The 21,927-nt window shown below is 39.1% G+C and overlaps 1 protein-coding gene across 1 annotated transcript in view; it reads right to left on the bottom strand.

Moving 5' to 3' along the window:
• The window catches only part of EDRF1 (erythroid differentiation regulatory factor 1), a 52,850-nt gene that overhangs the window by 30,285 nt on the left and 638 nt on the right, over positions 1-21,927 (bottom strand). Inside the window, exons 2-12 of the mRNA XM_065407746.1 lie at positions 19,021-19,229; positions 17,330-17,396; positions 11,985-12,110; positions 11,095-11,219; positions 10,474-10,633; positions 8,485-8,586; positions 8,051-8,172; positions 6,711-6,822; positions 4,696-4,843; positions 4,501-4,609; positions 4,010-4,121 (exon numbers count right to left, since the gene is read on the bottom strand). Coding sequence (XP_065263818.1) covers positions 4,010-4,121; positions 4,501-4,609; positions 4,696-4,843; positions 6,711-6,822; positions 8,051-8,172; positions 8,485-8,586; positions 10,474-10,633; positions 11,095-11,219; positions 11,985-12,110; positions 17,330-17,396; positions 19,021-19,229 — 1,392 coding nt within the window. The remainder of the gene's footprint in view (positions 1-4,009; positions 4,122-4,500; positions 4,610-4,695; positions 4,844-6,710; positions 6,823-8,050; positions 8,173-8,484; positions 8,587-10,473; positions 10,634-11,094; positions 11,220-11,984; positions 12,111-17,329; positions 17,397-19,020; positions 19,230-21,927) is intronic.

Raw genomic sequence — 21,927 nt, 5'->3', positions numbered from 1 at the left:
CCCATCACAGTTCTCTGAACCCACACTCTGCCTCCCGTTTGTCCCCACAGCCCCTGCTTCCCACTCCCTTATAATTCCAAGATCTGCCTCCTGGTCCCCCCAGCATCCCACTCCTACTCATTCTGTCCATCCATCTTGCAGTGTCTCAGCTGACCTCACAGTCCCTGTGTCCTGTCTAGCTCTCCTGAGCCATAGCACGTCAGCCATTTTGCCTGTCATTGTGGCTTCAGCCTTAGTGAGAACAGTGGCAGGTGTCAGCCAACTTTATTAAGGGCACTTCCCCATGTAGATAGACCATCTTGCTGGCTACAGCCCCACTGACAGGAACAGAGATGGTGGCCACTTTGAATAAGAGAAAATTAATGAATTGGCAGCCTATCATCATGTTTTCATGGAACAGGTTAAAAAAAATCCCAAAATTGCTAGAGTTGCGATAAAAATCACAGGAGCTCACAATACTGCATTTCTAGGGGCATATCTACAGAAACACGTACTGCATGGCAAGCTGAGGTGTTAATCTACAGCACTCTAATAGGGACACACTAGGGAACCTTTAGTGCACAGGAGTAGCGTCCTCACGGTCAGGGCACAACACAGTGGAGTGCTATAGATTTAGAGCACAGTTTTACATGCAGGAAGTGTTTGTGTAGACATGCCCAACAATATGTCCTTTCTTAACCATCCACGCAGCTAAAACGCGTGTCCAGGCTCTCCTCATCTCATATCTTGATTACTGCAACACCCTTCATTGTGGGCCTGACAAGTGTAATTGTGCACCGCTGATATCCATTCGGAACGAGGCTGCAAAGATAATTTTCTCAGCCTGTTGCTTTGACTATGTCATCCCTTTCTTTGGGTCCCTTCTATGGCACCTTCTTTATCATATCAAACAAACTACTTGTCTTCACTTTCAAGGCCCTTTATGATCTATCCCCACCCGACCTATCTCACATTCAGTATTGAAAGGTCAACTCTCACCTCCAGTTGGGCCCATTCCTCACTCGTTAATATTTCAAACTGGCAACTTCATTCTTTCTGTTATACTGCCCTCAGGCTTGGGAGACGCTCCCCATGAACTCATTATCCTCCTTCAAAACCCTCCTTTCCTGTGTGGCCTAGATTGGTAGTGTGCTGAGAACACAGTCTATTATATTTACTACTACTATCTCATTGTTCCCTTGTACTCCATCAGTCTGTCTCTATCCATCTGTTGTCTCTGGTCTTATATGTAGATTTTAAGCTCTTTGGGGCAGGGACTGGTTTCTTGTTCTGTGTTTTTTGCAGTGCCTAACAGGTTCATGACAGGGATTCTTTGTACAATACTACAAATAAATAATAGGAGACAAATGTAGCATTTTCTCTTATATAACCTTCTGTTTGTTTTTAAAAAAGGTTTTCTGATCATAGCCACACTTGAAGATTAGTTTAATAAAATCCCACATACAGTATATCCAGATTTTTTCAGTGATGTAAATAAGTCCACGACTATGGTGAGGAAAACCCCTGGATATATCAATGGACTTTTTGGCTAATCATCTGGCTTTATAGAAGTTTAATTCACATATTGGTATAAGTCACCTGCAAACCACTGTGGTGAATGGTAGTATAAAACCGTAGAGAGACAGACTACAAGTTATTTTTGAGGTAATGTATTTATGTACTGTTAGTTATCTCCATTTAAAAAAAAAAAATTTTTTAAAGCCAGTGAGTGTTCATGCAAAAAGCTTATATTAGCCCCCATGGTTTATTATATTTTGGACTTTAGTTGTATTTTGTCTGTTCAGCAGTCTAAATACCTCATTTGGAGGAAGGCTGTAAAAAAGTCATTAATAACACTGCTATGAAGTCTCTTGTGAAAAACAGTTTGAAAGTCTCACCTATTATATCTACTTTTTTTGCTCTCCTCCTACCTCCACCATATTTAATGGACATCTTTGAAAACTGAAGCCCTCTATGTATCTATGAAACAGGTACTTCAGGAAATAGTAGTAGCTGTTTTGAGGTCCCAATGCATGAATAAGAGCAACCAGTGTGATGAGAACCAGGAGGTGGAGGAGGTCACCACCTAGGTGCAAGGAGGAGCAACAATGAATTTGGAACTAGAAGTCACTCCCTTCCCCTATGCAAGATTAGGTAAGGAATGGAAGACCGTTCAGGATCCCTTCCCCTACCTCCCCAACACTATGTCGAATACCAAAATACAGATGTAATGAAGTAGAATAGTGAAAGCTAACATCATGGCCTTTACCATGGTGATAGATATACCACTTTAAAAGTGATCCATGAGCTGTAATACTATATTTTAAGATTATTTTTATGTCACTTCACAACTCTGATCCATAGCATCCTACTGATAATTTTAACTCCCTATGTTCTAAGCTATACACTGAGTCCAGATGACAACCACCATTTGGTTGTTTCATGATCTGCCTTTCACATGTACAGAGTCAATTTTCAGTTGACAACAGTAACAGTCTGAATAAAATGTTTTAAATCTAGGCTAGGAAACTGCCAACATTAAGTGAAATTTTAGAGTAAATATATGAGCTTCAGTGTTAGCTATCTTTCTAGATAATTTTTCTTTGCAAAGTTTATGATGTTTCCTTAAAAATATTGTATTGTGGTCTGCACGATAATACATTTTACTGTCCGCACAGCTGCTTCAGAGACATCACGGTCCATTCTGCAATTCTACATCTGAGCCCAAAAGCCTCTTTAGATTCTCACAATCTAATACATCATTACCTTAGAGAAAAGACTCTGACAGAGGATGCTGAACGAGACACACAGATCCCATTATCCTCTGCTGCCAGAAGGGAAGCAAGCTCAGGTTTGTCAGCAGGAATACTCAGGGCCAGATTTAAAGCAACAAGTCCAGACCTGAGCACCTCAAGTGCAACTTCCCTGCATGACCTCCCCAAACCCCATAGCCAGTTCTTTCTGGGTTAGGATTGACTCTCCCCAATATAACCAGATTCTGGTTTGGCTTAGAGCAGGGGTCCTCAACACGGTGCCCGCGGGTGCCATGGCGCCCACCGGGGCATCTAATTGCGCCCGCATACTGGCCGGCGGACGAGCATCCGCCGAAATGCCGCCGATAAGCAGCGTCATCCAGAGGTGTCGCCGCCGATTATCGGCGGCGGCGCCTCTGGATGATGATGCTTGTCAGCAGCATTTCGGCGGCCACACCTATTGACATTGCCGCTTGTCGGCAGCATTTCGGCAGATGCTCGTCCGCCGCCACGGTCCTCCTTGGCTCATCGTCTGGCGCGTGCCAGACGAAAAGGGTTGGGGACCACTGGCTTAGAGTATGAATAGAAACAGCCTCTACCTCTGAAACCGCAGCTTTATGAAGCAGCATAAGCCTTCTGTGTTCTAGCTTCAGACATTTCTACTGCCTTTCCTACTGCTGCTGAATATGTAAGATGCCAATCAATCAGCAACTTGAGAGGCACCACAGTTTAGTGTTTAGGAGTCAGGACATTTGGGTTCTATTCCTGGCTCTGCCATGCAAGTCTGTGTCTCCCTCCTACCTTCTGGCTGTCTTGTCTATTTAGATTAGATGCTCTTCAGGGCAGAGACTGGTTTCTTAATATGTGTTTGTACAGTGTTAAGCATGAAAGACCCTTGATCTTGATTACAGAACTTTCCCCCAAAGAAAAGTTAATGTGAAGTTTTAATTTAATCATAAGGAGGGATTTTAGACCCACACTGGTGATTTGATCTTCAAAGTAAGAAAAGTGAGGTTCTGCCTAAAAAAAAAATAATGCAGGCACATTTCAATTGTCACTTTTCAGTCCAGAGAACTTTTATAACCAAGGCCCACTGCCACTGCATTAGAGGATGAGATGAGCCCATTAACACTTGCAATCACATTGTAATTAATATAGCATTTGGTTACCTTATTAGTGCTTTTAGTTGAAGGTAGAACATCAACATCTGTATTTTCATTATATACAAGCTACACATCTCTACACTAAAAATAAATGCATTAAAATAGAATTCTTACTTGTGGATGTCTGGCTTTATCCAATAACTTAACACAATTAAGGAGCAATGTTCTAATGGTGCCATAGTGTTTCTTGTTCTGGTTTTTTTTCATCATCATATTGCAGGCAACTCTAAAAGAAAGTTGAACAAAATAGTAGACACAGAAATGTCACTGAAATGCCTATTATAATTTTTTTTCTTTTTATTTTCTGCACATCTAAGCATTCTACAAATCCCATGTTTTTGAGCAGGCTTCTAGAGAAGGACTCAGGTGACCGAGAAATCTGAGGAATGGCAAGACACTGATTCAGTTAATATCATGATTTGGCTGGCTGATTGTTGTACATATAAGGGGAATGTGGTGATGTTTTGGTTTTATGATTTTTGGATTGCATTTTTTAACTGATGGCCAGAGTACCTAAGTGCCCAAGACAGATAGATTTAAATTAAGACATTAAGTAAGTAAATAAAATATTGCAACAGAGTTTTGCTTCTGTAAGACACACTTACTTGTACAAGAGAATTGCCACTGGCATTGTGAAAGGGTTTTGGTATTTATCTTCAGTTTCTTCACAAAGAGTGGTGAGGTCATAGAGCTTTACTATATCGCTTCCACTTGCTGAAAGAGAAGATTTTTCCATTAGCCAACCTGACAATATATAGGTCTCAAACATTACTTATTATCCCAACCAAGGAATTGCTTACCTTTAAATAGCCAGTAAGTATGTCCTTCTTTGGTGCAGTTAGATTTCAGAAAAGATAAGATATTTTGAGCAATATCCTTTATCACTTTGGTAGAAAAATTGGAGTTTTCCAAATTGGGAATATCTTCAGTCTTGATCATTTCATATTTCTGTATAGAATGTATTTTAAACACATTTTGAAAAATCCTCATAATATATACTAAGGTTGGCTATACAAACAGAGAAGCCTTTCATAATCTATTAAACTGAAAACAGGAGTTCCATTATTATGTTTGCTAATACTGAAAGCCCTCAAATTATGAGCTATGAATTTAGTGCTGCATCCAATTGTGTTTGTGTAATTTTACTACTTATACCCTTTGTACTGTAAATTGCTTCATGTAGGATTCTTTTAATAAAAGGACTTGTCAGGGCCAAACAAAGAGAAATTCTGTGGTCTGGCATTTAACACGTACAGTAATCTCAATAAAATGATGCAGAATGAATGTGGTTATGCTGAACAGATTAACTGTAAACGGTATAGTCTAGCAAATTAACAACTCTGTTGCCTCAATATATATTAGTAATTTAAATAAAGTCTGTACTGACTGGATGGCAGATCCATACTTTTACTACACACTAGTTTATAACCACATTTCTGTATTTTCTTTACAAATTTCAAGACTGCTGTATAATTTAAGATTTTTCAAATCTGCAAAATTAAGTTTAAAGAGAGTTTGGAGTTGTACACTTCTTAAAATTTGGAGGTAGTTATAAGATACACCTATAAATATCAACAAATGATAGTTCAAAATGGAAATGCTGACACTTGGCCCTTTCATGTTTTCAGAGCACGTCACACAACAGGCTTCAACCTAGCTGGCTTCTAGGTGCTACCACAATATATATCCTAAATACAAAGATTATGTTAAAAGAACGTTGTTTAGATTACAAAGTCAAGCACTCAAAAGTAAAAAAGTAAAAAAAAAAAAAAAAAAAAAAAAAATCATCCAAGAGTTACAGTTGCCCAGGCATCCTTAATTCTACCTCCTTGTGCATCCAGCTGTACACCAAATGAGGCAGGAGTCCTGTGGAAACAAACTACATATGCAATCATGTAATTAAAGACACTATCATAATACACAACAACAAGAAGAGAGAATAAAGTTTCACCTGTAAATCTGGAATTTCCTAACTTTGAAGTGCTTGACTTTTCAACATAGATAACATTCTTTTAATGTCCGATTTCCTAGGTTTGTGTGTTAGTAAGGAAACAAAGCAAACTAAGGCCTGGTCTACACTGGGGGGGGGGGGGCGAAAGGGGGTGGAATTGATCTAAGTTACGCAACTTCAGCTACGTGAATAACGTAGCTGAAGTCAACGTACTTACATCTACTTACCGCGGTGTCTTCACTACGGTGAGTTGACTACTGCCACTCCCCCATCGACTCTGCCTGCGCCTCTCGCCGAGCTGGAGTACAGAAGTCAACGGGAGAGCGCTCGGGGATCGATTTATCGCATCTAGACTAGACGTGATAAATCGATCCCCGCTGGATCAATCGCTGCCCGCCAATCCAGAAGGTAGTGAAGACATAGCCTAAATGTCCCCTTCATGCATCTTCAGCAGGGCTTGAATTCTGAATACCGTCAGCACTAAATCACATAGTCCTGTACTTCAAATGGTAGAAGTACGTACATTAGCTGGCAGCAGGAGGCGGCTGTTAACCTATTTTCGGGTGGTGGGGGAAGAAGGGCCTCTTTTTAATTGTTTATCAGTTCAGCCACATCTGAAGAGAATTTCATGGAACTAACAAGAGTGATATCTCTAGCCCCAGGACTTTGTTTGCAGTCAGCCTTTAAAATGTGGCAGGGACAAACAATGGAGGTATTACAGGTTCTCAAAAAAAGGTTGAAAAGAGCTTTTCTAGTGCAATGTTGCTACCAGTTCCCACATACCAACTTCATTGTTATGAATGGATAAGTTGAATTAATCAAAGAATTGGTAAAGTGGACATAATGTAAGACATCAGGACTTACCTGAACAATGCCATTAACATGAAAACACATCACAAGCTCTGGGACGTTACATATTAAGTTGTCCAACCAATAGTCAATTCCTGTCAACACGTTTATTGGCTTGTTGTTATCCCTACAACAAAAATATTTCTGGTATTGCTTGGAGCAAATAAAGATTTTTTTTAAGTCATCAGGGTACATCCAATAGAGGTTTTGTTTGTTTTTTTAAAATCACCAGTTACGATAAATGTCTGTTAAAAGCTTAGCTATGTGTGTCAGTACAAGGAGAACAGAGCAACCTTAAAATTGAGGTAAAAAAGCTTTCATTTGTGACAAAGGTTATATTTTAAAGTAGCACATGGGGGAGCTATACTAACCACTGTGTTGATACTAGCATCTGTTACTGCTAATGGAATGCATGCACATTACTGCCCTCACCACTTTAAAATTACAGCCCACATTATTACTGAGATGACCCATAATTTTTCCCCTAAAAAAAGTGTTTAGAAAACTAAGGGATTAATAGAATTAGCTGGAACCAAGCACATTTCAAACTTTCTTACACAGTTCTTCCAAGGCACCTCAGTTCTGGGCTGCATTTACAGTGTCCAGCTATGTGAATCCTGGGTGTCTTTTGAACAAAGATGGCCCAAACTGGCTTCAACTTTTTAAGCTTGCCTCCATCTTCCCCACCCTATAAAAGGTATACTTGTCTTTCCTCCCACCCTTGCTGTGGGAGACCAGGCTCCTTCACCTCTGTATGGGCAAAAAGAACCCACAGCAAGAACAAAAGAATCAGAGAACAGAGTAACCACAACATCAAGTAGATATTTTCAGCTATTTATGGACAGTAATCAGTAACTATATTTTGCATAGCATCCAACACAAGCATTTGAGCATCTCACAAATATTAATATATTTATCCTTACAACATCTGTGAAAAGTAGAGAAGTGATACTCCCATTCTACAAATTGGGGATTAGAGCAGAGATTAAGGACCCTGATTTTCAGAAGTGTTGAACACCTACAACTCCAGTAAAGGCAATGGGTTGCAGATAGTTGGCACCTCCAAAAGTCAGGCCTTAAGTGTTTTGCCGAAAGTTACACAAGAAGTCTGAGGAAGAGCCAGAAAGAGAACCAAGACATCCTGAGTCCCAATTCAGTGCCTTAATCACAGAAACACCCTTCTAATACCTTATGAAATCATTACCATTTCAATACTAGAGTATAAAATTAATCTTTAAATGCAGATTAAGAAATACATTATCCTACAAAATTATATATACACACAACTGAATATGAAACTGAAGCAACAAACGAGCCATGTTTGGGATGCACATCACATTAGTTTAAGAATTCACCTGAGACGTAAGCTCACAGCAGGGTATCTTCCACCTCCAAATATAGGCATATTTGATCCTACTAACATGTGAATATCTTCAAAGGTCCACAAGATGTTCCGAACAAAGTCATTTTTAAGTCCCTTTGTTTAAAAAAAAAAAAAGAAAGTGCCTATAAATAATCCACTCTGTTAATTTTTTCTCCATCACAATCCACAGAATTACTATGAGAAAGCAAAATGCAAAAAAGGCAAATAAAGGACAGCACATAAAGACTATGCTATGTGTTCACAGTAACTTAAAAGACCAAGATTACAGATGACACAAGAGCTATTTCTACAAAAGGATTTAATTTCTCTCCCGTCACCACCAACCCAAATCCAATTTAGACCAAATTTAAAACCATTTGTTAAACTGGGGATTGTGTTTCCGCTCAGATTCCACATAAAGCATACCTGACTGTTTTCCCCGTCATTGAACAAAGTACTCAGGTTTTGTTCTTTGGGGGCTGAGGCCACATGCCCCACTACATATGAGGGTTCAAGAGGCACACTTCCCTGTGAAAAGCACAAGGACATAAGGAGTGATTCTGTTGCTGAGGTCAAGTAGGCCATTTTCAAAAGTGTATATATATCCTGAACATTAGAAGCATAAAAAGTGAAAACCTTAATTCCAACTTTATTTTAATGTGTACAACTTTCTTCAGCCAGTGGCTTACTTTAGTTTCTTACTGTAGCTACTGCATTGGAATTCTAGTATAATTTGTTCAAAGTAAATCTTAATTGTGACACCTTTACCAATGCAATCTAGATTCTATGTGGTGATCTAGAGCAGAGAATCTTCATAATTCTTTATCAACCATCTGTGTCATCTAGTGTCCCTATTAGTGGTAGTGTCTTCACAAAGGTGGGTGATCATTACCATCTGAATGTAAATAGAATGCTGGAGTTTTTTAAATGTATTAAACTTACATTAATTATGAGTCTACTCTACACGCACAACAATACTACTTTTCATAATGTATTTAAACATCCATTGCATAGACTGAACTCTTAAAATGTTGTACAAAGTCCCTTTAACTTCAGAGAACCTTAATATTCAACTCTACTGTCTGATAAGATAAAGAAAGAAAAACCTGGCTCCTATGTTGCACACATGTTTTCAGCCACAAGTCAGTCTCATTTTGGCCCCTTTGTGAGCATTTATACTGAGGTCTGGAGCAATACTAACCAATCAAAATGCACATGCAATTGCTTGTATTATATTGTAGGAGTTCAGTAGAACCGCTTCTACTCGGGGGAGCCAATACCATATGATCGCTGCTTACTTTGATATATAATCACAAAATAGATATTTGCATATGCTGCTTGAATGGCTTAGAGGTTAACATCTTTCTGGATGCCTAACTTTCTCTCGTTTTCATTAGTGTAAAGTCTACTACACTTAATAAATTCGTGGCCATAATGCAGAAAATTCCAGATAAGTTCGATAAATACATTCTGAATGACTGATTTAAAAAACTCCCTGTCTACATACATTCTTTTGGTGAGCATCAAGATTTTCTGTTCTTTAACATAAATACAGTTTGACCAAGATTTTGCTTCAGTAAGTCTGGATGTTTTCTTCAACATCAATAAATATCGGAATAATATTAACATGCACTGTGAGAAGACAAAGTATTCTGAAATTCTTCCAGATTCCAGGTTCATCCACTTCAGCCCATGTCAATGCTACAAAAGATGATGATCACCACACCTTAGCACATCCTCACAGTACCAGAAAAAAGGCTAAAATAGAAGTTCAGTGGAAACAACACAGGAAACAGAATAAGGAAAGAGCCATCTTTTTTCAGTATGACTGTTGAAGAAACAACAAATTGTCAAAAGGCAGTTCCTTTAAGATTGTCATTGACTAAAACCAACATAGAGCAAAAATGTGCAAATATGATTTTTCACACTAACACAATGTATGAAAAAAATCACTTTTCTCAGACCCTCCCATACTTTTGTTTTCTAGGAGCAGGCAGGCCATTCAAGTGAAAAATACAGACATATAAATATATTCCAGTTTTTTATGATCAAGTATACTAAAATGGAGCCACAAATGGAGGGCAACTGCTCATTCTGGAATGAAACCCAACATTAGAATTATATATAGAAAACACATTAATCCTATTTAAGGAAAATCAACTATAGGCAAAATTAGTTTTTGATGTCTATCTGTATACAGCTCATAAAGCATTAGGTATCATATATTACTGCTCAAAGAAAGTCAAAAATGGTGCTTTTAGAGTCTAGCTGAGCAAGGCTTCTTCTACACGTTAAATTCTGCTTCTTCGGATAAAAGGAGGAATCTTTACTACTACATTTTTATAGCTTATATTAGGCACCAAATACCTCCCTCCTATAAAAATTAAGGTTTGTTAAGATTTAATCCATACTAACCTGATTAGAAGAACCTGGATCTTCAGATACTGAAGAAGGCATTTCAAAAGGGGCTGGCCAGGAAGCCCTTCCTGCTTCATCACTCTCGTCAGGAGCTGGATCTTCATGATGCTGTTCTGCAGTGGAAGGAACTGGCTGAGCAGCCCCATCACCATTAATGCTGACAAAAAGACAAATTCAAAGAGATTAAATATCATAACAAAATCTCAAATTCAATGTCTAATCAATATTTACAGCATTTTATTTTCACAAAAAAAGAGAGACAAATGCTGATTTAGTTATAAAACTACTCAGCAATACCCATCTTGTAAATTCATCAGTTAGAGCAGAAAGATGGGTATTCAGGATCATGTTAAAAATCCTTGAAAATTATGTGTTTTTCCAGAGAGCAGTACTGCAATGTGTTTTCAGCTAATCATGCTTAGATACTAAAATATTTTAAATAAAGAACTTACTTGCATCAGTGTTATATTCTTAAAACTACATCCTCTCTGGATTTTGTTTTAGGATAAAGAGACAATTTCATATCTTTAACTTTTATTTCAATATAATGAACAAGAGAAAAGTAAATTGGGGTAGAACTCACAAGTTATGCAAATAAAATTAATATAATCAAACTACCTGTAATATAAAAACTTGGAAAGTATAGCCTTCTGGTACCAGTGTTCTTTACTCTTCTTCTTTCTTTGCCACTTCTGATCTATTAGTCTTTGATAGAACTCTTTTAGCCACGTCCAGTCCCCTGTCTAAGCAGCATAAATAAGCATGAAATTAATGTGAAATAACACAAACAAAAGAATCTAAGTTAAGCATTTAGCAGATACAGTATACCCATCCAACATGAAATGGCGCAAAAGAAAAGAAAATTTGTGAAAACTTATCTTTTAACAGAAGTGCCTTGACAGCTGAACTCTGCTATCAGAACTCAGTTATACTTAACATATTTCAGTGAAATCTGCTCTTCAAAAAACAGATTATAGTTTCATGCAGTGTTAAAAGACTGAGTAATAGATTTGTAAAACTGTCCAGCAATATCAAAGACATTAAATGAAAAGGTGAGAAGGGATATTTTAAGCACACAATGCCCTCAGTTAAAAAGATGTCTGATCTGCTAGTGCAACTTGTAGTTCTATAGCAACCAGAGAGAATCCACAATAACCAAGTGTTTTGTGAACACCTTTTTGTCTTTGTACACCTCTACCCCGATATAACGCGACCCAATATAACACGAATTCGGATATAACGCGGTAAAGCAGCGCTCGGGGGGGGGGGGGGGGGCTGCGCACTCCGGTGGATCAAAGCAAGGTCGATAAAACACGGTTTCACCTATAATGTGGTAAGATTTTTTGGCTCCCGAGGACAGCTTTATATCGGGGTAGAGGTTTATATAATTCTCAGCAATTTTGCTACATTTGCTATACCTTTGTGCTGACAACACTGCACTTGAAATTTATATATAATACAATATATTTGCCAGGTGGCCAAGGACATTAACAAAATAAATAGTTAACCTGAGATGATCTCATGAAGAGCTCCTGAATATCTAGCTCATCCAGTAAAAGGGTTCGTCCAATACGGTGTACTGCCATGCTCACATGTGACTTGCTGTATGGTATCTTCAGAAGTTTTTTTATGTTCTTGCAAAAAAGACAAAACAGAAAAGTTATATTCCCCACAATTATAAGAGAAGATTTAGTAATTAGAGTGTTCAGAAAAAAAACTATCATGAGTGGGGGGGAAAAATAGTAAATATTTTTAAGAAGGACAAGTCACCTTTTTTTTTTTTATAAATACCTTCATTCAGTCATCTAACACTCCTGAACCAAGTATGCCTCAACTAGGTTTTCAGAAAGCCTTGTTTGTTATCTGACAGTAACAAAAGGCACCATTTCTGAAGGCAAAAAGACCATCTTGTGTATCTGCCTCCATTTTCCATCTTCTGTGTTTCTCCCTCTGGCTTTCCTCCCCTTCCTCTTGCCCCTCTGGCCAAGCCTTGCCGCTTTTAATTTTAGCTGTAGTTCTAATAGTCCGCTCTGAGGGAGTACACCAGGCTGCCCCAATGGGTTATCAATAAGGCTACATTTTAGTCACAGGTATTTTTTAATAAAAGTCATGGACAGGGCAAGGGCAGTAAACAAAAATTCACAGCCCGTGACCTGTCCATGACATGTACTATACACCCCTGACTAAATCTTGGGGAGGAGGGGGGACAGCCCAGGAGTGCCGTGGGTGCTTGGGGGACCCCAGGCAGAGGCATGGCCAGGCAGCTCTGCACACTGCCTCCACCCCGAGTGCTCACTCTGCAGCTCCCATTGGCCAGAAACCACGGCCAATGGGACCTGCGGGGGCAGTGCCTGGAGGCAGGAGGCAGCACGCAGAGCCACTGGCCACATCTCCGCCTAGGAGCTGAGGGATGTCACTGCTTCTGGGGAGCCCCCCCCCCGACATAAGCACCACCCAAAGCCCTCACCCCCTCCCGCACCCCAACCTCCTCCCACACCCAAACTCCTACTGCTGATGCCGGGGGCCCGAGACTGCCTCAGCAGCGGCCGGTGCAGCTGGCCCAGGGGCTGCTTGAGCTGCTCAGGCGGCCCCTGGGCCAGCAACTAAGACTTCAGCAGCCAGTGTGATCAAGCACAAAAGATCAGGATTACTTGTCTATGAAGTTTAATCACTGCCAGAAAATCTCTCTTCAAACTAGTACAGTTGAAGAGAATCATTAAGCAACTGGATTCTAATTTACACTGCAAGTGGAAGTTGTCATTGCAAATGTATGTGCTCATCATTAGTTTGAGCAGAGCCCATTCCTATAGAAGTAGTATATCTGGAAAAAAAACAAGCCTTTGATATCAGCACTCAAGATATTACTACTCAGTATGCTACTAATTCAACTGCAGAGATTCTACTTATTATGTGTATTGCCACAGGGACCAGGACACCGTCGTGTAGGCGCTGTACAAACAGAACAAAGAAGACAGTACCTGCACCAAGAAGCTTACAATCTAAGCATAGGACAAGAGACAACCGATGGATACATACCAATAGACAGAGGCGTAAAAAGGAAGAAATAAGACAAAACTGGTAGCATGATGAGCAGTGGTCTAAACAATCTAGCCATCATCAAGTGTTTAGTTGAATTCACAGAAAAGGAAAGTTTTAAGTAGGGTTTTGAAGGATGATGATGTATTAGCTACTTGTAAACATCTGCAAGACTATCTCCCATGCACCTCCTCCATGGTTGGGAGAAAGATGCTTGTTTGAAACTTTAGCAAATGGGAGAGGATGGCATCATGGGGCGATCAGAGGCTGGAGTCAACATCTCAGGAGTGAATGAGAGATAAACAGAGGGGATAGGCCATGAAGGACCTTGAAAGCGAAGACAAGCAACTTATGTCTGATTTGATAGAGAAGCAGGAGCCAGTGAAGGGATGACATGGTCAAAGCATGGTGGATAGGAAAATTATCTTTGCAGCAGCATTCTGAATGGATGAGAGCAAGACCAGAGAGAAGGATGATTAATTAATTGAAATGATGAGAACCTAGACCAGAATTTAATTGTAGATTGCAGATTTTTTCAGTATGACATCTCTAAGATTTAGATATAGACTGGATGTGAGGACCTAGAGGAAGGCCCAAGTAGAAGCAGACACCCAGTTCAAGAGCCTAAATGACAGGCAGAATGGAGCTGATGTCCACAGTGATTGAAAAATGAGAGTTGGAAGGGGGAGATTAAGAACTCTGTTTTAGCTACTTTGAACTTGAGCCCACAGCTAGACATCCAAGAGGAGATGTCAGAGAGAGACACCAAGATTTTAGATTGGACAGAAGGAGACAGGTCTGGAGTACAGAAGTAGATCTTAGAATTGTCAGCACAGAGATGACAGTTGAATTTGTTTGCAGGTGAGATTACCCAGAGATAAGGTGTAGAAAGAGAAGAGAAGGGGACCAAGGATGGATCCCTGTGGAACCCCCACAGAAAGTTGTTGGAAGGAGAGGAGGATCCTCCAGAGAATATGCTGAAGGAGTAACGAGAGAAGTAGGAACAGAACCATGAGAGGACAGAATCACAAAAGACAAGATTTCAAGAAGAGGAGCATGGTTTACAATGCTGAAAGTGGCTGACAGGTCAAGGAGGCTGAGGATGTAGTACTGCTTCTGAGCTTTGGCTAAGAAAAAGGTCATCAGTGACTTTAGAGACACAAGGTGGTCCAATAAAAGGTATTACCTCACCCTCCCCCCCCCCCCCCCCCGGTCTCTCTAATATCCTGGGACCAACACGGCTACAATTACAACGCGCACAACAATTAATGACTTTGGCAAGGACAGTTTCAGTGAGTGGTCACCCAATGAAATTAATAGGCAACAGATTTCAGACAAACAAAATGAAGTAATTCTTCACACAATGCACAAGTAACCTGTGGAACTCATTGCCAGCGGTTGTTGTGAAGGCCAAAACTATAACTGGATTCAAAAATGAATTAGATAAGTTCATGAAAGATAGTCACTGATGAATCTATTAGCCAACATTATCAGGGATGCAACCCCATGCTCTGGGTGTCCCTAAACCTCTGACTGCCAGAAGCTGGGAGTGGATGACAGGGGATGGATCACTTGACATTGCTCTATTCTATTCATTCCCTTTGAAACATCTGGCATTGGCCACTGCTGGAAGACAGGATACTGGGCTAGATGGACCATTGTTCTGACCCAGTATGGCCATTCTTATGTTGTGTTGAGTGCAAGAGGGGGAAACCAGATTGGAGAGGATCTTGGCTGGAATTGGAAAAGAGGAACTCCAGACAGCAATTGTAAACAATGCATTCAATGAGCTTAGATATGAAAGGGAGAGGGGGTGGTAGTTGGAGATGCAAATAGGGCCGAAGGGGGGGGGGGGGATTGGGTTTTTTCCTGTTTGTTTTGTTTAAGATGGAAGAGACTAAAGCATGCTTGTATTGTGAGGGGAAAGAGCCAGAGAAGAATGCGAGGTTCAGGCAAAGAGTAAGGGAGGAGATGAGAGTAGGCATGAGGGAGATCAGCAGATGGAATGTGGCCACTGAGGTGTTAAAGGAGCAGTGCAGATAGGAATCTTCTGTGTCTGTGATAGGGAAGAAGAAGGAGAGAGGAGTTGAAAATGAATGGAAGGCAAGCTGAGCAGGGGAAAGATCATTTATTTTGTTAATTTTCTTTTGGAATAAATTTACAAAATCCTGTGTGGAGAGAAGTAGAGATAAGATGGCGAAAAGGTGGCTGAGACTGCAGACGTGGGATTCTCTCCCAAGTTCACTCTCCAGATTTCCTAGTAGGAATCTTACCAAAAAAAAAAAAAATTCTTCCTAAACAGCACTTGCAAAGGACTTGTTGGTTTCCCAATTTGTCTAAGTTTCATTCATTAGCAAAGTATTGCAAATGGATTAAAAAAATATTAAATTTGAATTCTACACTACGAATATTATAGTGCTATTTCAACTAGCATATACTAACTCAGAGCTCACAGAAGTCCCTTTTAGTTGATGTTAACTAAAAAGAAAACCTCCAAAGCTTTTAAAATGAGAGAGGGATTTTTAAGTGAAAAAAGTTTGCATGAATACTGTAACAGCAAGTTGACTGAGTTATTGTTACTCAGGATCACGAAAATGAAAGCAGAGGAAAGAGAAGTTGAAAACATAAGTTAGATGTTGAATATGCTACAGAAAACCAAATTCTCATAATGAAAACATTAAAGAGAAAATGTGGATTCATGTTTAAATGTTATTGCATAATACCACCACAGAAAATACAGTTAGTTATATAATATTAATTATCCAAAGAAATGTTTTAAATGCTTGAATTTAATACAAGAGATTTTCAAAGCAAAAACAAAACCCAACCCCCACCCAAGAAGTTATCCCAAAATATTGTATTTCTGCAAGCCCTACAAAGATCTTTATTTGGAGATAATGGTCATCTTGTGCTAATACTTTTGAGAGTACAACAGATAATATAGCTGTCATATAAGCAAACGATAAATGTCTGAGTATTTATCAGAATATTTAATCAAGGTAAAACTGGAGGCTCTATTTTTAAAGCAGGAAAGGTTGGTCCCAGAACAATATTATTCCACTGATAAGTGTTTTGGATATACAAAAATGCCTCACTTAGATGCAAATATTTTGTTGGAGGGCCCTTGGCACAGTGGATAAGCGGTTGTCCCCATACCATTACTGACCTACTGAGTTCCAAATAAGTGTATTAGGGAACAGATCTCTTGTAGGAGCTTTCAGACAGAAAGTCAGGGAACAGCTTGGCAATGGGTCTTCCTCGCAACTATAACCTAGATACTCATATTTGACTAGGTGTGGGTATAAGCTACTAGAATGCTCTTCCCCTATTGCTAACTTGAGTTAGATATAGTAAAATTTACTGTAATGCATTCAAATAGGCTACTGAAGTGGTCCTCGTCATGCTCTCATTCAGGTCAATAGCAAAACTCCCACTGACTTTACGGGGACAATACCATGAATGCTTGATTTTAGCAGCTCACCATTTCAACTTTTTCCCCAAATGTAAAATTATTTGGGGGGCCCCCCAATTTTCTTTTCCCCTCCTCTTTGCTTCTCACCTTTCCTCAATGCTCTTCTGTCCATCTGTATCTTTGGGTATGTCTACACTGCAAATAAAAATCTGAAACTATTTGTACTTTATTCAATTGTCACAACTTCCTTTAAACTATAAGCAAATAGCCAAAGTGAAATGAGGTTTTCTTAAATAATTTAACTAAATAAAAGATTACTAAATAAAACAAAGTCACTGTAGCATAAGCCATAATCAAGATACAATTACAAAACTGAAGAATTATTGAACTATAAATTGCACATACCTCAGAATCGGACACAACATCCACATCATTTCCAACTGAGTCGATGAAGTCATATGCCATGCCAAAGCTATTTAAAAAAAATTAGAAGTTTAAACCATTGCATTTTGACATTTAAAACATAACTGCTTGTTCATCAAAGTACCTAGTGTCTCTTTAAGAAAACCCATTTTTTTTTATATGAAAAAAGAATCTACAGAGCCATTACAAAGTACAACAGGATCTGAGCTTTAAACGCCACAAAATCATTTTGAAGTTACAAGTTGTTTCTTTGAAGCCATCTTTAAATTGTTCTTGAAATCCAGTTTTCAGTCATTACAAAACACAGTGTTTTAGAGAGATGAGGGCAACTATACAAGATGCTTTATTTGTTTTGTAATGGAAAGGAGGCGAGTTGCAATAAATGTGTTAGCATATCATGAAAAGTGGTTATTTGCCAGAAGGGAATAAACATACATTTTCCAAAAGTTTGTGTTCTTTTAAGTGATTAAAACTGGAGGAGCTAAGCCCTGTTTAAGAGCTGGACTTCTTCCTTCCCTTCATTTCCATTTAAGATAATGTTGACTATTTTATTATTTTTAAAACTTAAATAAGTTTTATGGAAAATGACTCAGCAACAGAACAGCCTAATTTTAATAAACACAACATCCTTATTGTTTGTCTGCCTTATTTAAAACCTGTATCTCTCCAAGTTGCATGTAATTCAAAGAAGAGAGCTTCCTATGTAGACCACTTTTTCAAATTAAGCCAGATGGCGCATTCATCTCAATGTGACCAGAGATATTCACATAGCCTTGAACTAGTGCTTTAACTACTAGAATTTGGTGTTTCCCTTGGAAGTTTGTGCATTTCCATCTGTGAACAATTCCAAAATAAAAGAGGCAGAGAAAGTAAAAATCGGAATTCACTAGCCTACCTAACCAAAACACATGTATTAATTCTGCCCAGTGTTTAATGTTTTTTAAAGATTAGAGGTAAAATTCCCTGCTGCGCACAGGGTCCACAAGAGTTAAGTGCCACTTAAGCCCTAATTTGGCAATTTAAGAGGTGTGAGCCCTGTGTGATTTTCATCCTACATGCCAATCTGTTTTGAGTGACTTGCATGCGTTCAGCAGATCATCCCGGACTTGACACTGGCTGTGATACAAGAGACATTTTTTCACTGCTGAACTTTCCTTGTCCAATTTCCAAAATATCAAACCACCATGTTTTCCTAATTATTTTTCTTAGGTATTTGCCACCTATTTTTATTTTTAAAACATACATTTATTGTAGGCATGGCAAGAAAATTTCCATAAATGTGTCCATTCCTATTCCTGAATTTCCCAGCCGGCAGCCAATTCCTGACCAACAGTCAGGAGGCTACAAATTTGTTTCAGAATATTATTCTTTTTCCTTATGTGATCAAAGAGCAGAATTCCTATTACTACTCAGTCAATCTAGCCTGACCAACTGATACCATCCAACTGCAGGTCTGTAGTCAACATGAAGTGAGTTTGATTGTCTCAGTCCAGTTGCCAGCATACACATCGCAAAATCTACCATCATAACTGGAATTCTTAATCACCGCCTAAGCAAGAGGGATTAAAGCATATTGGGTGAGGGAAGGCAAAGGAGAGTGCAAAGACAGAGAAAGAAGGAGAAACAGAAGGGATAATAGAGAATAGGACAATTTGTAGTGATGTCAGTGTTACCTTGAAAATAGTTTGCTCTTCTTGCTGTTTCCAAGAATGGTTGTTCCTGCTGGCCCCAGTTTGGCGCTTTCACGTAACCAATTGGCAGGTGGAAGTTTCAAATCAGTTTTCTCTCGAAGACGGGCAAATGCTGCTTGTGGTGGGGCAGATGAATATTTCACCACAGCACTGCTTTTTACTTCATTACCTCCAAGAAATAACACTGATCCCTAGTTTGCAGAACAGAAATTAGAGTCCTTCATTTATAAATTAGTTTCTTAAAAAGTTACTAGACTTTACTTGATGTCAGTTCAATTCCATTAACTGACTATACTAGAAATACAATTAACAATAGGCCATTTTCTACCCAACTTAATTAAGGCCTAATCCTGTAAAGATTTACACATTTAACTTCACACATTGTGATGAGTTCCACTGACTTCAGTAGTATTCTTAAGCATATGCTTAATTTTATGTACTGGGAGAAATGCTACTGAAGTCAGTAGAATTTACCACAGACTGTAAAATGAAACAAATGCTTTATAAATCTTTGTATGATTTAAATTAAGAAAACACACTGCAGAACACTGGTCTCATTACAGATTAAGTATAATAGTGAAAAGCATTATGTGCTGACATAAATAAGGGTTTATAATTACATTTTTAACTACTGTACCTCAGTCCTAGTGTAAATATACTATTACTAACACAATTGAAGACAGTGTATTACAAGTCAGACAACCTTAAGTACATGTGCTGCTATATGCTTTGCTTATTAGCGTCTTTCATTTTAAGCCTCCCAAGGTGTTTTATACCTATATGCAGAATATGTATCATTCCCACAAGATTAGTAGTAACCAACCTATATCAGCATATCGCATAATATCTGAACATCAGAATAAGAAAAAACAAACAGCAACATAAATGCATTTTAAGTATTACCACATAGAAAACTGAAACAAGCTCTCATTCTGGTGTTCAGCTGTTTTGCAATGTGCAGTTGCTCATTCTCTACCCCAGAGTTACTGTTATATAGCAGTAATGTGCATGCTGTGTGTAGGAAAGGTCCTGATTCTGCAAATGAATCTGAGTGAACAGACCCTTAAGCCCAGGCAGACCCCTAAAGACCTGAACTGGGGCCTGTACCTGTATGTCTCTTTACTAGAGCTTCTAGTTTGCCAATGCTGCATACAATAGGTGTAAAGTCTGAATATGCAACAGTCACGCATAGCAAAAGTAACCAGTAATCTCTTATGTGACAACAAACATGAAAATTCTTTGAGATGATTGCCTCAGGGCAGCTTCATCTTGTCTACACTGGGATTTCTGACACTCGTGTAGCTGCACCATGCAAACCCCTACTCTAGACAATTTATACTGGTACAGTTTACTTTAATTTGAAACTGAAGCGAACTTCCCCAGATCAGATCTACACTAGGGATCTGTACAAATTAAGCTATACAAGAAGCTGAAATCCTAATTTAACAAGGCTATTTTTATTGGTCTTGTACAGAACCAAATACTCTGTCAGTGCATAGCAAATAAATAATAAAAACTGATTATCTTGTAGAGCCACGCATTTGTAATATTCTTTTTTATAAGAAAGGTTAGCAACCCTGAGTTTAGTAAGACCAGAGAGACCCCTATATTTCATTTCTAATCACTATTTTCAGAGGGCTTGGCTTTGCAACCCAATGGGCCACACAAGCATAGTTACAGCATGGCTAAACACAACAAAGATTCACTAGCTATGCCCCAAACCCTAGTTTTGGCTGTTGCATTAAAATACCAAAGAAATATTAAGGAGAGTAGGATTTTTTTTTTTTGCAGGGGAGGAAGAGGGGAAGGCAGAGCAATGAGAATGAAGGCAGGCAAGAAGGGGAAATGGTTTGAAGAGAGAAGAGAGAATTTAAAGCTATGCTGGTTTCTTTATTGAAAAACATCCCAACAGTGGCTCTGGAGAGCTCCTCTTCTTTCCCCTGCAGCTCAGGCACCACAGCACTACACAGAGTAATTTGGCATACTAGGAAGTTTGCACTGTGGTAGCAGTTCATCATTATCCTCACAGGGTATGTCAGTTTACTACATGTTTGCAGTGCAGTTTTAGCTGTCCAAGGACACAAGGAGGGTGAGGTAATATCTTTTATTGGCTCAATGTCTGTGGGTGAAAGAGACAAGCTTTCAAGCTATACAGAGTTCTTCTACAGGTCTGGAAAAGGCACTCAGAGTGTCTCAGCTAAATACAAGGTGGAACAGATGTCAAACTGCAGTGTCGGCAGCAATGCACCCCACCTACTAAACTGACTGAATTGTACTTAAGGGGTATTCTCTAGAAGCCATTCCTACTGTGATAGAAGAGAAACTGAAGCTAGATGTGTCGTGTTATGAGTTATGCTGAAAGAGGATGGCTAATGAACCCTCTCTAATTGCATACAGGACACTTAATTGCCAATGTTTAAAAAGGCACCTTTACATGTTTACCCTGAAATCAGGTCACCTCTATGGAGCAGAATCCAATGAAAGAAATTGAACTCAGTAGTGATCATTGCAAGGTGCAATGTTGACAAGATAAACAGATGTCTATTTTATCTAAATTTAGCACTTTTTATCAAAGTACTTTACAAGCACTCCCTCATCCTAGAGAAATATAGTCCTAGCAACTCCTCTGGAGTAGGCCCATATTTGTTTCCCCTCTTCAAGACAGGGAAAGTCTGTTTCCCAAAGTCAGAGAGGGTCTGTGTCTAGAATGAATTTGAATGTGCCTGGCATCCAGGGCTGTGCTCAGACCATGCTCCTCTTCCCTACTTTGCACTTAGGGTTTGTACACACTACCACCTATGTTGGTATAACTTATGTCCCGCAGGAGCGTGAATAAGCCATCTCTCTCCTGTCAGCATACAGTGTCTTCACCAGATGCGCTAGAGTGGC

Source organism: Emys orbicularis, chromosome 7, assembly GCF_028017835.1.
Source record: "Emys orbicularis isolate rEmyOrb1 chromosome 7, rEmyOrb1.hap1, whole genome shotgun sequence".
In the NCBI taxonomy this organism is placed as follows: Eukaryota; Metazoa; Chordata; order Testudines; family Emydidae; genus Emys; species Emys orbicularis.
This window is presented reverse-complemented; position numbering and strand designations above follow the sequence as displayed.